At 44.3% G+C, this 17303-nt stretch overlaps 1 protein-coding gene across 26 annotated transcripts in view; it reads left to right on the forward strand.

Moving 5' to 3' along the window:
• mecom (MDS1 and EVI1 complex locus) overlaps positions 1-17303 on the forward strand; it is a 135662-nt gene that overhangs the window by 106418 nt on the left and 11941 nt on the right. The window contains exons 1-10 of one of the 26 annotated variants that reach the window (XM_085795356.1): positions 123-1031; positions 2584-2718; positions 9515-9617; positions 9765-9878; positions 10195-10306; positions 10441-10588; positions 10717-10873; positions 14128-15520; positions 15764-15851; positions 17261-17287. In XM_085795356.1, the coding sequence (XP_085651482.1) occupies positions 9569-9617; positions 9765-9878; positions 10195-10306; positions 10441-10588; positions 10717-10873; positions 14128-15520; positions 15764-15851; positions 17261-17287 (2088 nt within the window). In that variant the 5' untranslated portion in view covers positions 123-1031; positions 2584-2718; positions 9515-9568. Of the gene's footprint in view, positions 1-122; positions 1032-2583; positions 2719-9514; positions 9618-9764; positions 9879-10194; positions 10307-10440; positions 10589-10716; positions 10898-14127; positions 15521-15760; positions 15852-17260; positions 17288-17303 lie in introns of those variants that run through there. The other 25 variants (XM_085795353.1, XM_085795352.1, XM_085795355.1 and 22 more) reach the window with 25 other exon arrangements.

Consider the following 17303-nt stretch of genomic DNA (forward strand, 5'->3'; position numbering starts at 1 on the left):
GTGTGTGTGTGTGTGTGTGTGTGTGTAGTAGTAGTAGTTCATCCCTTCAGAAGCCCCCGTCCCGACCTCTCCCTGACCCCGCTCACCCTCTCCAACCCCGGACCCCTGTCACTTTAAAATTTACTGCGGAGAGCAGTTGCTTCCGACCGGGGGACAGGGGCAAAGACAGTCCCGTTGCTCCCGTTGAGCCGTCTCTCTCCGGGCTTTTATAGGGATGGATGGACGGGCTGCTGGATCCTTCTTTATGAGACAAAGCGTGAAAGAGAAACATCACATAATCTGTCCAGGACGCGCAAAGTGAGGAGGGGGGCGATACTTGAAAATCACCCGTCCATACACTCACACTGACACAGACACACACACACATAGACACACACTCCCCCCTGGATCTCTCCGCTATCATATAGACGACACATCCCGACCGGCTGAGGAGGAAGAGGGGGTGGGGGGGGGGGGAGGAAGAGAAAAGTGAAAAGTTGAATGGCTACTAGAGGACACCTGGGTGCGTCAGGACAGGAGGGGTGACAAGAGAGGAGCGGACGAGCCACAGCGAAGCGCACACACACTGAAAAGTTAGGAAGCAAGTTGATGCACCAGAGGGGGATTTAGTGGCGATCCGCGATGTCTGTAGCAGGACAGTGAGAGAGAGAGGAGACCTCCCGAAGTCAGCGGCGTGTCTCCGAGACAACGATAGTGAGAGAGGATTTACTTTCACCCCGCACCGCGCGGTGTCTGACGGACAGTGAAGGAGTCGACTCGTCCCGCGGGTTGGAGACGCGGAGAGACACCGACACCGAGAAAACAGCAGCACACTGGTGCTTTTTTTTGTTTTTTTTGTTTTTTTTACTGTGCCAACAATCTGGACGAGGCGCCACAGTAAAGACAATTCGTAGTTTTATTTTCCATCTGACTGTCGAGATTTGATCGCTTTTTTTGTTTGTTTAAAGCGGAGTTTTCATCACTTTTTAACAGCGCGGTTATTATCCCAGGAGGCTTTAAGTGTCGCTCGCCGCTGCAGGAGAGTTTGAACGGTAAGAGGAAGCAGCCTGCACAAAAAGAAAACATTTGTTTTAATAAGCGAATTGAATTGAAAGCAAAAAAAAAGCAACAAAAAACTAATAGTCATTGTTCCTTCTTCGTAAACTAACTTTGGCGATTAAAAGACTTGATGTATTTTTTTTATTATTTTTTTTGCAGGCTGAATGGGTAGATCTAGTGTTGGTCTAGACAAAGGGCTTTCTGCAACCTAAATATTTATTCAGTGGCAGGTTATACAAAGGCAGAAAGACAGATTTGTGACCCTGGGAGAGATTCCGTTTTGCATCCCAGCTATCGGCTTTGTCTTCATAATTCTTATCACTCGCGGTTTCCTGCAATTGATTTGTTTCCTCGGGATAAAGTTTACAACTGTTGTATAATAAATAGTGACACTAAAACAACGCCATGCCGTTTACAATTCATTGAGAGAAATGCAGTGTAAATATTTTGTAAACGATGCAAGTCCACTGATCTCATGGTTTGCATCTTAATTCACCTCATTGTTTTGTTTTTTTATTTTTTATTTTTTTTATTTATTGTTCTGTAGCCTACATGTTTAAAATGTGTTTGTGTTGTGAATGAGAGAACAACAACCGTCTTCTTTTATCACTATCAGTATTATTATTTATTATGTAGATTGTTTTTTTTAATGAATTAAGTAAATCATTTTCAATAATTTTTATCCCACCTTTTAGGAGCAGGTGACATCGGTCATCTGAGGTTTTAGTGTTTTGTTCGTTAAAATGACATTTTCAGAAACGAATTCAAACGACAACTGCTGTGACTCTAAACACACACTCAGTGGCAATATATATTTTTATTTTGATACAGTAAAATAATACGAAATTGATCAGATTTGAAAGACAAATGAAATAAGTTTCCAATTGTTGCATTACATAATTTTAAAGTCTTGTTTTAATTTCCCTCTAATCCTGTCAACTAATAAATTAATATTCTGGGGATCTGCACAGTCTGAAGTTGGGACTGATTTATTATTCTCACTTAGAAACATGAAAAACATGAATATTATTTCCATTTTTATTCCACAGTGTAAATTACACAATTCTCTGAGAGATTATTAAAAAAAAAAAAAAAGAATTCACAGACAGACTTATATAATACATTTAATTTATTTATTTAAACATTTATTAGTATTTTGTGGTTTCTTACTGAATTCCCCCAATAAATGACTGATGATTACAATTGCAAAAAATATATTTTTTATTATGTTATCAAACATACACAATTATTTCCACATTACAAAGGATTTTTTTTTTGATGATCAACATTGCCTTTTATTGTCCTCTGTCCAATTTGTGTGTGTGCATGCATGGGTGTGTGAGTGTATGTGTGTGTGCGTGTGTGTGTGCATGTGTGTGAGCCACAGACCAACTCCTAACATTTGAGTCTTATTTCTCTGTGGGAGGTATGTGGTTAGTCAGTGTTTGGACACAGTAACCTGGACTGATACTGATCAAAGTCTGATCCCTCCACCCCCCCACCCCCCCTCTCTCTCCCTCTCTCTCTCTCTCTCTCTCTCTGCAGATCTTGGACGGGTCAGGCCATGTAAAATTCTGCGTGGATGCCAGCAAGCCAGATATCGGGAGCTGGCTGAAGCACATCCAGTTTGCCCCTGCGGCCAAACAGCATAACCTGACAGCGTGCCAGATAGATGATCAGGTACGTGGAGACACTCACAGCCACAGCTGGCAGAACAACCTCACCAATATATATATATATATACACAAGTCGAGTATGATCTGAAGAAGAAAGAAAGAGAGAGTGAAAAAACATGTGGATGACTTGATTTTGAACTCCCAAATGGTGATGTGTCCTCTTCTGGATCTCGCTGTCTGGCAGGATGAATCAAGTGCAACTGAGAGTCATACAGATCTTTGAACCTCTGCTCTGCTTCTTCTTTTTTCTTTCTTTTTTTTTCTTTAACACAGCTCTGATGCCAGAAGGCTTCCCTGTATTTTCCGATAGTTGTCCTGTCTGCATGCTGTTGTGTTAAAAGGTGTTATTGTGATCTAAGTCAGATAGTCCCATGAGCGGTTGGCCCACCCTGCCTTCACTTCACACACACACACACACACACACACACACACACTCAGCTCTCCCCTACGCCGCACCGCAGAGACTCCTTGCTATCTGTGTGTGTTTTCTTTCTGTAATTGTGCGCTGGCTTCTGCCGTGCAAGGACCACAGGGCAGGATCAGAGGCGGCCCGCCGAGATGATAGTTCCACACACTTCCCCAGTCAAGCTTGCGATATAAAGTCTTAGATATGCCAGGAATGTCACAGTCCTTTTGCTTCTCACCTGGCTGTGCAGAGAGGTGCGTGCTGTACACATGTGGGCCTGTTCACCTCAGTAATCCCAGAGCATGGCGCTCCTCCTACACAGAAACATCCAGTGGGGTAAAGAGGCTAAACTTTATTTGACACGTGTGTGGAGCATACCAAAGCCTGACCCGAATGAAAAACATAATCTAGCCTGCGTGTTTGTCATCACTTCTCACCGGTGGTCTTTGTTGAGTGTCACCCGTTGAAATGTCAGCAAAAAAAAAGTTCACGTCAGTAGAGTATTAAATAACAGCAGCGGCCATGCAAACTGTAATTAGATATGGACCTTTTCATACTGATAAATGATGCTTTTGGTTTTATTGGCTAATAAATAGTTTTGAAAACTTTTAGCCATCAGTCAGTAAACCTCCTGCTCTTCATCCATTCCATACATCTTTTTTCTTCTCACCCTCATGTGCTCTGGATAAAGAAGTTAAGAGAGCATATGCCCGGCACTCTTTTCATCCAGAGAATGGGGGGAAAGAAGGAAAGGAGAAGCTTCCTAGAAGTACTTAGACGCTCTCCTTTGGAAGAGACAGAGAGACAAACAGGCAGAGAGAGCTTTCCTGAGCTGCCCTCTCCTCGAGGTGTGACTCGCTGTCAACACTGTGGTTCTGCTCGGGTGGCTGTGTAAGGCTCCGACAGGTCACGGACATGGCTATGATGAGGTGATTGTTAAGTATTACACACTGTCACAACACAGCACAATGTGGCGTCTTTAAGCCTTCCGGCCAACATTGGTGTTTTTGAAAACAGGCTGTAGTGTCTCACAATGGCTGTCTGTATGTGTAAAATGAATAGACTAAGTGGGGTGGTCTTGTAAACCCGCTGTCAGTTTTTTTTGTGTGTGTGTGTGTGTGTGTGTGTGTGTGTGTGTGCGCTTATGAGGCCTTTTTGTCTGTTTATGTGCACTGACCTGTGTGTGAAGTGTTTCCTTGTGTTTCTCGAGTGTGCACACACACCTGTATCTGTCTGTGGTTCTACAGTACATACAGTGGATGTATGTGTGAATATCAGTTGTGCGTACATTTGTGTGTGTGCGCACGCTGCAGGACTGTGAATTGTTCATTGCGGTTCAGATGACTCCCCATGCTCCTCATTCCGAGCTGGAAATGTTTAAACACACAGTACCTGATTCCAACAGGTTTTTACTGCCACAGAGAAGTGCTGAGTCTAAACCCAGCCTGAAACCACATATTACACTCTCACCGCACTACGTATACCATCACCAGATTTCCACACAAAGCCTGACCGAGCAACCCAGGGCTTCCATATTACATGTTCTGCTAAATCTTCCCCTCAGAATCCAATCTAAATCTTCTTGCACCACGCCATCAGCACAGACCGTTTGTTGTCGTGATTTATTTTAAGACGGTGTCATACAACGACTGCAATTTCCAGGTGTGTCGGTCGTTATTTAGTCCTGGTTCTTTTCAAGCATCAGTTTAGTCCTGCCAGTGTGAGAGTAAAACTGGCCTCCATCCTCTTATTTCTGACCCAGTTCTGTTTATCATAAAACTTTATGACCAATCTCAGGAGGGCGAAGGAGAGAGAGGGAGGAATGAATGAGTGAGGAGGGAGAGAAAAAAAAACAGCCTGTTTTGTCTTACTGTAGGAACTGCTAGGGAAAGCACTTCTCCTTTTCTTCTCTGTTTCTCTCTCCTTGTTCAGTGTTTTGTCACTCTACACTGAGTAGAGTGTATAGAATTATTGAAAGTTATAGATTATATTGAAATCATTAAATGCAAATAAAATATTTTTGCCAGGGCAGACATTACTTTTCTGCTCTTTCTGTTTTATTGCTTTAAATATTTGACACTGCAGAGGAGAGCAACAGGAAAGACTGGAGAGGAAGGAGATGGCAGGTGTCGCAGTTTGTGAGTCACACTAAAAATCTGTAGTGAATTCATCGTGCTATAACTCATAGGATTTGGCCCTTAACATATTATGAAAACAGCTCTCTGAGGAGAATGGATTATTATACATGTTTGGTTATTTTTATTTTAATTAAAAAGTTATATAATTTATATAAATAAAGTATTCACAGATGATAAATAATGACAAAGCTAAGTTTGGGATAAGCTTATTTGTAATTGTTAAATCTTTTGGCTGTAGCCTGCAGCCCGCTTTTGGTGTTTAATGTTAGCCTTTGACCATCCATGCCACAGTGCTAAAGCTCTCCTGATAGTCTCATTTGTTTGTAGATGCAATGAGCAACGCAGCCTGAGCATTACTTGCATAGATCCGTCCATGATCAGCATGTTTTGTCGTTAAGATAATTAGGGCAATTAGCACTCAAAAACCCTCCACTGTGCTCCTCACTCTACTGATTCAGTTGAAAGGGAAATGGATTAAAAGTGTAATTAACATCATCCAACGAGGCCCTGAAGAGCCTTTCATAAGACAGTGCAGAGGGATATGAGCGTTAATCTCATTCGCTCTATTGATTCTCACTCAGTATTGAGTGGAATGAAGTGGCTGAGGGGCATGTTAGCAAAACACTGACAGTCATTCACTGTGTAAATACAGAATCATGAAGTGAATGCGTAATCATGAAGGGATTGTAGCTCACTGAGAAACCAATCTAGAGCTGATTCAGTTTTGAAACAGTTCTCAGTTAAAAGAGTTTAGATTTTAAAATGTAATGATTGCACTGAAAAAAAAACCCAGAAAGCCTCAGATCTTTCTTATATTTTCATTTCCAATACCTTTTCCATTTAAAAACATGCAACCTACCGTTACTTTGCAATAATCACACACCCCAAAAAGCCGTTCTGTATATGCAGTGCTTACACCTGACATCGCCGGTACGTCCTTTATGAGGCTGCTTCATAAGGTCACTTTCCCACAGCTGACTCAATCTAACACGAACAGAACCGTGTTGGCTTCCTTACATGTTCATCCAATTTGCTGGAAGCAGCTGCACATTGTGTGCTCATACTCTTTATTGCTATCTAAGTCACGAAACGCTTTTGTTCAGAAGCCAAGTGATGGTGACTGCCAAACATACTGTACATGTTGCATGACCCTGATAAATGCAGGGAGGTTACAACACATGTGGACACACACCGTTGCTCTTACGCCACCGGTGAGCAAGCACAAGTAAACAAAGCAGTGGGAATCCATCTGTAACTTGATGATACTCTTGTCATTTCTTTGATTAGAAAAGGATATGTAACATTGGGAGTTTTGGATGAGTATTTTTTGAAATGTATTGTTGTATCCGATGCATTTTTGAATAAGTGCAGTTTCCCTAGTTGTGGGTCGGAGGCCTCGCTCTTTTCCATAGTTTTTACATATTAAAGTGGCTTGAAATTTGAATTTCACCCAGACTGAGAGTTCATTGTGGCGGAACAGCGTCGCTGAATGGCATACCTGTCGAATGAGCTCTGTGTGAGCGAGGAGTCGGCCAACAGGGTGTGACCAGGGGAAAATGTGACCGTGTTTACTCTGCTAATGACTAATGGTGTCAAGGTAACAAAGTAGTACGATTATAGCCCCTGATCCTCTCATGGTTATAACCTTTGACACTGAAAGTAAGTGAGAGAGAAGGAGATAAGTAGTAGTAAGTAAAAACATGAACACTCATCGAGGGGAGAAATAAGATTTCTGTTGTTGCTGTTTTGCAGTACGAGAGAGAAATGGCCTTGATGCTGTGGGGGCCGCTTTTCACAGTGTGAACTGAAGACACCCTTGTTATCTTATCTACACAATAACCTGTTATTATAAGCCACTGTGTGTATGTGTGTGTGCATTAGCGTGTCAATTACATGCTAAGGATGACCCCTAGGATCAAACAGTGTGAGTCTCGGTCTGTTTATCTGTGTGTGTGTTTTTTTGCTGTTTATCTGTGGTAACCCTCAGGGAAGGGGTGGTGCATTTGGGGGAATTTCCCTCATATTCTTAATCACCGTCCTGTGCCCGCTCATGTGCTTACGCTGCCCTAAAATGCATCTTCTTGTGCAGGGAGTGCAGAAAACAGAGCTACAAAAGTTTATTGATCACTAAAAGAGTGGGGTCAAAGGTCAGGCTCCGAGCCAAAAGGGTTGCTGCTGATGTTGTCAAATAAGTCTCTGGTCCTCCTCACTGCACGTCTCTTAATGATCTCCCGTTGTTTTTTTATTTCCAAAACATACAAAAATTACAGAGTTATAGTTGCATTTTACATCGAACTTGTGTCCTTGTATTTATGAACAAAGTGGTTTTGACAACGTCCATTAATTTTTATGTTCCGAGGCCTCAGCCTACGTCCTAGTAGCTTTCCAGAGAGCCTCCCTCCTCGGTCTGGGTGTCAGTGTCTCGGAGCAGAGTCCCTGCAGACTCACATGTCCGTTAGAACTGTCTGACTGTTTCTAAATCACAATATTTTTGTGGCCTTACAGAGGTGACACATACAGGAAAGAGAGCGTCTTGTTTGTATATGTCTTCATCCATGCTTTCTGAAGGCCTATGAAGGTTCGCTCGTGTGTGTCTGTGGTGTAGACAGAGGTTAGAGTAGGGGTCCATCAGAGGATTAAAGCTCCTGTTGAGACTCTCACAGCTCAGTTCCCTTTATTCTTTCTTGGAAACAATGCAGATGCAGCGCTGCTGTTGCTGACCAGCGCTGCACTTCTCTTTAGCCAGACAATGAAACAGCAAAAAGCTGGCAGACTTGTCAGTATGGATGAAAACAGGGATGTTTTTTGGATCGAATGTGCTGTAATGTGTCTCCGCTGGTCTGGATAAGTGTAATGACTCTGATTTAATCCTGTAGTGAGTCCGAATTACAGTGCCTCCCACCATCCCACTGACCTTCTTGGCGGCTTACATAGTTTTAATGCCTGAACTTAAATCATACTTCCATTGCTACCACAAAACTACATCAGTTACTTGCTGAGCTGAGTTCTCTGCCTTGGCCAGACCAGTTCCCTTTACCCCAGTTACTCTAAGTCTATAAACTTCCTGTGCTTCAGTGAATCACAAAAAAAGATCAGTAGTGTCATATTTAGTATTATGTCATTTGCCAGGAGCTAGAACAATGACATGACCAATTATAGAATAATGGACCGAATACATCATGATCTTTATTGTGACCAAGATATTTATCATAAGCCTCCGTGGAGCCAAAGTGGCTCGAGTGGTTCTCGCAGCGCCGGCCAGGAATTCACTCCACAAGTGGTGTATACCTGTGACCCATGCCTTCCCAGAAGCCCCCTCCCGCTTTCCTATTGCATTTCTAATAAATTCCCCCATCATCATTGTCGCGTCGACGCAGCGGAGGAAGGTAATATGTTAAACCTCCAAAGCATGCCAAAAATAACGCCATGTCTGATTGTTTCGCAGAGAAAGGCCATTGTGTGTCCATGGGAAGCACCACAGTCCCAGGGTCTTTTAGCTGATTCTTTAAAAACGACTGACCCCCCCCCCCACACTCCCCCCAAATACACACATGTTTAGCAACAACATACTCTCATAATCTGTATGTGTTGTGGATTAAATTAAATTAAATTAAATTGTGGCTTTTTAGGTAAAAATGCTGACTTTTTCAGGGAGCTGAGTTGTATTGAATGAGCACCCAGATGTGGTGTTAGTTCTTAATTGATCTCACTGTTGATTTCATCCATCACTTAAAAATTCAATTAACAGAATGCATTTTTTTAACAGCTTGCTTGTTTTTGCAGTTCATCACACATACACTGTGTTTGCTCTCCACACATTTATTGGCTGCTTCCTCTCAGCTATGAGCGTTACTGCAGAGACCGGTCTGCATACAGTATGTGTGTGGACAGCATTTATGAGACAGTGTATTTATTCTACAGGATGGTTGTTTCCATGAAGATGGATGTCTTACATGATGATTAATTACAAGTTAATGAGTGTGTGTATTTCCATGTGTATGTCTGCTCTGTCTGTGCGGCGCAAGTTTAACAACCATGTACACAATTTTGTAGCCGATCTACGTGCGTGTGTGCGCGCACTCATATGACGTACGAAGAACTACCCCAAGTGACCTCAGCTGGTTTAGTTCTGGTTCAGTCAAAACAACGTCTTTACATGGCAAATTCATATTTGAACACTGTTTGACCTTTATAATTAAACTGTGATATAAAAGCAGACTCTATAATCCTTCTTCATGTGTGTGTGTGATTTTCAGATCTTCTACAAAGTCACCAGAGAGATTTTTCCCGGTGAGGAGCTGCTACTTTTCATGAAGGCTGAAGAGTATTCATGTGACACCATGGCTCCGGATATTCATGGTTCGCAACCCCCCCCCCCACCCCCAAACACACACACACACACACACACACACACACACACACACACAAACATATATTTCTGCCCTTTATCAAAATGTGAGCCACAAATACAGTAGACCTCACTGCTTTCTCCCTCTCACCCTGCAGAGGAGAGGCAGTACCGTTGTGAGGATTGTGACCAGCACTTTGAGTCCCGCAACCAGCTGCTGGACCACCAGAAGCAGCCATGTGGGATGCCTCCCTCCTCTTTCCTTAACCCAGGTTTGACTTTTATTTGTAAATTAGTAGGTTATTTTCATGCCACGGTGGGTAGTGAACAGTAGTGAGGAGAAGGACATGCATAGCTAGAATGGGAGAGCATGACACCAATGATGTAAGCCCCTGAAAATGTGTTCACAATAATTCAGTGACAAGAAGCTGAAAGTAGCCTGTGAATACTTTCAGCCTGCCAGTGTAGAGGTAGAACTTATATATAAAAGAATACATAAGATAAACGCTGCAACCACAGCGTTTGATATTTTATTATCGGACACATTTAAACAGTCTTCTTCTCTTGCTTTGTTTTCTGTGTTTCTAGGAGGGGACAGTGACCTGAAGGCCCAAGAACCTCAAGACTTACGACCCCTCCATATGTCCCACGGTCTACATGAGTGTAAGGAGTGTGACCAGGTCTTCCCGGACATCCAAACGTAAGTGTACAGCTGGCAGACTCGGGCACATAGAAACATATAGAGAGCTACTGCTTCCTGACAGACACATCATAAATATTTGTCCATGAGCAGATAAATTCTCATTGTTGTTGTATTATCTGTGCTTCCTGCAGTCTGGAGGCCCACGTACTGTCTCACTCTGAGGAGAGGGAATATAAGTGTGACCAGTGCCCCAAGGCCTTCAACTGGAAATCAAACCTGATCCGACATCAGATGTCACATGACAGTGGCAAGCATTATGAATGTGAAAACTGCTCAAAGGTAAAGTGATGCCTTTTGAAGGGGCTTTTTATTGTTATTGCTATTTTTTTTATTGCAGATGTTTATTCTCTATATTTGAAGAATCAGATACTAACTCCCTCTTGTATCTGTGCGGTTCCTTCCCCCAGCAGGTGTTCACAGACCCCAGTAACCTGCAGAGGCACATCCGCTCACAGCACGTCGGGGCGCGGGCCCACGCATGCTCCGACTGCGGCAAGACGTTCGCTACGTCTTCAGGCCTTAAGCAGCATAAGCACATCCACAGCAGTGTCAAGCCCTTCATGTGTAAGTCACTAAGACCCTACCTATGTAAGTCTCCTCAGTACGTTATAATAATAATAACAAAAATGACAATAATAATGATAATATGCTTGTGACTTGCCTTCAGTAGAACGACTGTTATGTTTTTGCAGAAATACATTTTTATCCTTCCTCAGCTAATCCTCAAGAGTCAGCCATGCAATGTTCTACAGGAATTACACAGGGGATTACACTGTACTGTATAGTAGCTGTGTTAAGAGTGACAGCACCATTTCTTTTAAAACAAGAATCATCCAGTTATATCTGCATCAGCACTCTCACATAGTGCTGATAAGGTGATACCAGCATTTAAATGAGCTTGTAATTTGACACGGTCCCACTTGGTCTAACCTCATCATTGCCTCTCACAGTGACCCAGCTTAACAGACGTTTTTTTTCTCACACACCCACACACACACACACACACGCATACACACACACACACACACACACTTCTGGTCTCTGCTCCTTTGTAAACGCTAACTCCTGCAAGACCCAAACACATTTTGACCTTTCACACTTTCACCACCTCACACCACAGATCCCATCTCCTTCCCCTAAAGCATTATGACCTTCACCCTCTGCCCCTTCTCTCTTTCTCTGACCCTGCACTCTAGCACACACACACACACACACATGCAAGCTCACGGAAACCTGTCTACTCATGACATACACACCCTCCTCAAGCAAAGACACACATACACATATACATGTATATATATATAGGTCGTGGTGACTGCATCTCCACTGGAGACCTCTGACTCCCTTCTCTTTCTCTTCTCTCCCTCCGCCACATCCACCATTCCTCACAAATAGCAACCACATGTACAACCCTCTTCCTTGTGCTCCCTCTGAATAGGAGTCCATTTGCTGTAATCAGCAGAAAATATGCAGGTTTAAAAACAACTAATGTGCTGTGTAAAAAAGACAGGCAGCCTTACAACATGACGGCCGCCTGCGAGAAACCATGTGTGTGTCCGAAAGCGTTTGTTTGTGCAAGTGCTCTTGAAGGCCATGAGTGTGTTTTGGACAGTATTGTACTCGTATGCGCATGTGATTGTGTTTGTATGTTAGTGCACGCAATATGTCTAGGTTGTGTGTGTGTGTGTCTTAGTTTCTCCATGCAGCACTCAGGCAGACTGGGTTATTAATTCACACAGACACAGAGCGAGCCACTACTCAGCCACTGCTCTACTCTCAGGAATGTGTTTATAATATTTTGTTTCAGTTTATTAAGAGCTGACGAATACACGCGTGTAGTGAATCAGGTCTCACACTCAGTGTGTCATGCGTGTGTGTTGTTAGTCTGTAAATGTCACAACTACATGATTTATGGTGTCGAGCTCTTTCTTGTAGTTTCCGCAGGCCATGTGGCTATACTTGTAAAAACACACATGCAAAAAGAGAGCAATGCAAGCTGCTACACCCCGTCACACTCCGAGTGGACAGATTTAATAATTGCTTATATTCTATCAACAATATTTAATTCTTTGTGTTGATAATGCAAGTTTGACTGGGAGCTCAGCTAGATTCATCAGTTGAAAAATATCCCTATACAATATCCAGATTTCTTCATCTGTGTTGCAAGACAGATGCACAACTTCCAGAGAAGAAACATCACGTGCAAAATTAAAGGAACAAGGCTATTTTTTTAAAAGTTTTTTTTCCCAGATGTTTTCAAAATGTTTTCAACTACCGTTCTGCAGAAATTGTGTCCACCAAAGCCAAGCCACAAATACTCTTTATTTCAACACAGTTTTCTGGGTCTATTCATTAAAATTGACTTTTTTTTTATATAAGATTACATTCACCCTTGGCTCAAACATTCCCATTTGTCTTTCCTCTGGGTGTTTATTTAAATCTCTTTCCACAATACTTTTTTTCCTACTCTTCCTCTCCATCTACTTAAATTGCCTCTTGTGCACCTTGAGGTTGGAAGGCATCCAAAGTATGCAGAAGTGTAATCACAGTGTGAGCCTAACCATTTCCTTATCCTCGTTTTGAAGATCTAATAAGAATGTGAGCAAAATCAATCATTCAGAGCTGCTTCTAACGGCTCTCTGAAATTGTCCGTTGATGTCTGAAGTCATCTGTGGTGTAGCTCATCTGCAGTGCATAGTATCATATAGTGTGTAGGAGGGGGAGCAACAAGGGGAGGGAGGGGGCATATTCCCTTATTCATAAACTGCATTCTCGACTTTTATTAGAATAGCGAGAGAAAAGAGCATGGGAAAACAATAAGTACTTGGCTGCCACCCTCCTTTGTAAAGTTTGAACAAGTCATCCTTTAGTAGTAGATAATGTTGACAGATTAATAATGGCGACAGATAATGTCCCGACGGCGAGGTTTTGTTTAGCGGCCCGGGTGTTGTCACTGTACGTCTCACAGGGTCAGACGGAGTAACAGACAGGCTTACAGGGGTTGACTGTGGGAAGGTCACTTAGCGCAGGATGACAGGGACCCAGCTATAGGGACCAGGTGAAGGGGGCTGAGGGGGTGATGGGGGAGAGGGGCCCGGAGCGAGGGGGGAAGAGGGAAGAGGGGCAGTAGAGGACGTGAGACCTGTCCCTGGGAACCGGACTCCAGGATAGGATTCATTCAACTCCGCTTCCTTCACAAACTTAAAATAGAGCCATTGTACTGCATACGGCTGAGAATGTGTGTGTGTGTGTGTGTGTGTGTGTGTGTGTGTGTGTGTGTGTGTGTGTGTGTGTGTGTGTGTGTGTGTGTGTGTGTGTGTGTGTGTGTGTGTGTGTCAGTATGTCTGCATGCCTGTGTGTCTGTGTGTGTGATTCAGTTTCTCTGTGTTATGTGAATATTTTGCAAGTGTTCCTGCATGTCTATGTGTGTGTCTGTGTGTGATTGTTTATGGACTCCCTGGGAGCGTCCCTGGGAGGACAATGGGGCCTGGAGATGCCTGGGAATTTAGTTTTGATGTGCAGGTGATGAGTGGCAGCAACTGACTCACACCATCAACCAAATAGATTCACTCACAATGCCAGGATCTGGACACACCTCTCCTCCTTATTTTGCTGGAAAACTATTGTCAGAGTATTGATGGGAACACAAGCGTATCATTCATGCTGCATTTCCTCCTGCCATAGCTTCAGCCAGCTTGAAGCATGTTAACAAGGGATTGTCATATCATGTGATGTTATTTTGTGTGTGTCTACTGTGTGTGTATGTGGGCGTGTGTTGCGTACTGATGGGCTCTGTATCTGTCTCCATGTTCCTGCAGGCGAGGTATGCCACAAGTCCTACACCCAGTTCTCTAACCTGTGTCGCCACAAACGCATGCACGCTGACTGCCGCACACAGATCAAGTGTAAGGACTGTGGGCAGATGTTCAGCACCACGTCCTCCCTCAACAAGCATCGGCGCTTCTGCGAAGGAAAGAACCATTTCACAGCAGGGGGTTTGTTTGCCCAGGGTATGCCACTCCCTGGAGGCCCCGGCTTGGACAAATCGGCCCTGGCCATGGGCCACGGCAGCGCTGGACTGGCTGATTACTTTGGGGCCGGTCGCCACCACGGCGGGCTCACCTTCCCTGCTGCCCCAGCATTTCCCTTCAGCTTCCCTGGCCTCTTCCCCTCTGGACTCTACCACCGGCCACAGCTCATTCCCGCCACTACCTCGCCCATCAGACAACCGTCCCACGGACCCGTTACTGGGCACGGCGCAGAGCTGAGTAAGAGCCCGCTGCTGCCGCCGAGCCCTGGCTCTCAGGAGTCCCGAGAGCTCCTCAAAGCTCTCAGTAAAGACGGCGGTTCACCTGGCGGTCAGATGCCAGGCTCAGAGCTTCACATCCAGAGCTCCTCATCCTCCGCGAAGCAGCGAATCAAGCAGAGCGACCAGTCCGAAAGCAGCGACCTGGATGATGTCAGCACGCCCAGCGGAAGCGATCTGGAAAGCACGTCGGGCTCAGAGCTGGAGAGCGACATGGACAGTGAGAGGGAGAGAGGGGCTCGAGAAAATGGCAAAGGCCCCAAGAGGAAGGCCAGTGAGGGAGGCCCCCAGAGCCCCGGCCTGACAGGCAGCAGTACTGCTAAAGACTTTCCAGGCCCTTCCCTCATCCCATCCTCGCTGGACGAGCACACGGCTGTAACAGGGGCTGTGAATGACTCTATTAAGGCCATTGCCTCCATTGCTGAGAAGTACTTTGGCTCCACAGGGCTGGCCGGCCTGCAGGACAAGAAAGTCGGGTCTCTGCCCTATCCCTCCATGTTCCCACTGCCTTTCTTCCCAGCTTTCTCTCCTCCAGTTTACCCTTTCCCAGACAGGGACCTTAGACCTCCTGGCCTAAAGGGCGAGCCGCAGTCTCCGGCAGATGACGGTAAAAAGGCCCAGGGAAAATCTTCAGCCGAGTCACCGTTTGACCTCACTACCAAGCGAAAGGAGGAAAAGTCAGCCCCATTCACTCCCTCCAAACCAGAGGCCTCCCACTCTGCCGGTCAGGATCAACCGCTAGACCTGAGCCTTGGCTCCAGGGGTCGTGGACGCAATCCAAGAGAGGAGGAGACAAAGAAGAGCCTGAACTATGAGGAAGAGAAGGGAGTGGTGGAGATTCCAAAAGCAGACACCTCCTTACAGCATGCCAGGCCCACCCCTTTCTTCATGGACCCCATCTACAGGTATTGTTATTCCCAGTAGCTTATATGGCCATCATTCAGGTCACTACTGCAAGTTTACATAATGTGTGAACAATTTCACATGAGACTTACACAGAGAGTGAACGTTTTAATCCCTCAAAAACACTGTCATTTACCTTCATGTTGGCAAAATTGATTTTTTTGTAAAACTGAATGTAAGTGTAAATGTATCCCTATTTTCTGCTGTGTATGCGTTAAGAACTGATAGAAATCTACTATTAGCAGGGTTGAGAAGAGGAGAATGAGCGATCCGTTTGAGACTCTGAAAGACAAGTACATGCGGCCGGCTCCAGGCTTCCTCTTCCATCCACAGGTAGGTTCAGACTTACATCTGTGGGAATGGGGGCAACTTTGGGGCTTTCACAGTAAATGAAGCAACAGACTTTTACCTATGCTTTGTTTTGTTTTTGTTTTTTTATTATTTTCCAGTTGATTTCAGATGCCTATAATGACCCTGGATTGAATAGACAACAGTCCTAATTTGTATGGCTCGTTCTTCTTAGTCCTACCAATTTGAGTCCACAGTGGCTGTGATTCGATGGTTGATCATCTCACCATGGCAACATCATTGTTACAAGTTCACTGTTAGCTTTCTGGAGCTACAGATTTAGCAGCGGCATTAAATCAGTCAAGCTATATCATGATTGTTTCTATGTGGAGTTGTGGAGGCTGACCAAACTGGATTAATGAGGATTAGTGTATGGCTCCAGCCTTATCCAAGCTACTGCCTGTTAAGACCGTCGTTGGCTATCTGAAACAGATGTGGCAGAAAGAAAAGGCACCCTGTGACACATCTTCCCATAATGTGTCTTTGATTACAATATAAAAAACGATACGCTCTTAAAGCCATGATTTCTGCCCCTGGGTTCTCTGTGCCAGTAATTCCAGTGTGGGACTCCATGTACATGTGCACACACCAGTGCATGTGTGTCTATGACATGTTGCATTGAAGTTCATTTGTTCAATCTTCCCCTGCGGGTGAGAATGGTCCGTCGGAAAGTGAAAACACCATTTTCTCAGGCATAGGCTTTTTTTCCCCTCTTTTCTGGCCGTTTCAGGTCTGGTTTTTACAGGCTGTTTCATTTGTCTGATTTATGTCCCCTGTCCAGACTGCTGCATGGGCCCAGGCTGCAGCAGCCACATGGCCGTCCAACACGCCTTAATGAGGTGTCCTATCAGTAGAAACACTAACAGAGTGCTTAGACCATCTTTATGACTTTATGATGTCTGGACACACAAATCATTCCCAGAAACACCAGACCTGGGTAGGGCTAAGCCAGACCAGGCAAGGGGCCCTTCCGTATACTTTTGAGGGGGTTTGTTTTCAGTCACCTGACTCACTATTGAGCAATATATCAAAAAAAGGAGGTTGCAGAGCTGAGGGGACTGGAACTTTTTTTCATCCTTTAGTGATTCAGCTTTTTATTTCCTGGCAGGAAATTTTACTGCTAAGCAATACTGGCTTAGATTACATACTGGAATTGTATTTGTAGCCTGCTATAATGGGCTTATTCAACACCAGGAAGCATTGGGAACTATTAGAGCCTCCTATAATTCCAGCGCCATAACTCTGCAGATAAGTAGCTATTGCTCATTCAAAGTTAATCACAGCGAGACCCATCATCCCGTCCGTACCCATATGTGACCAATCAAAAGCTGTTGATTCATGCGCAACTTCCTGGTTCTGACTGCTTTCTCTTTTCATTTTGTTCCGCCCCTCAGTTTCGTTTGCCAGATCAGAGAACTTGGGTAAGTTCCTCTTAAA

Source organism: Trachurus japonicus, chromosome 13 (assembly GCF_045865225.1).
Source record: "Trachurus japonicus isolate A0001 chromosome 13, Traja_1.0".
Lineage (NCBI taxonomy): Eukaryota > Metazoa > Chordata > Actinopteri > Carangiformes > Carangidae > Trachurus > Trachurus japonicus.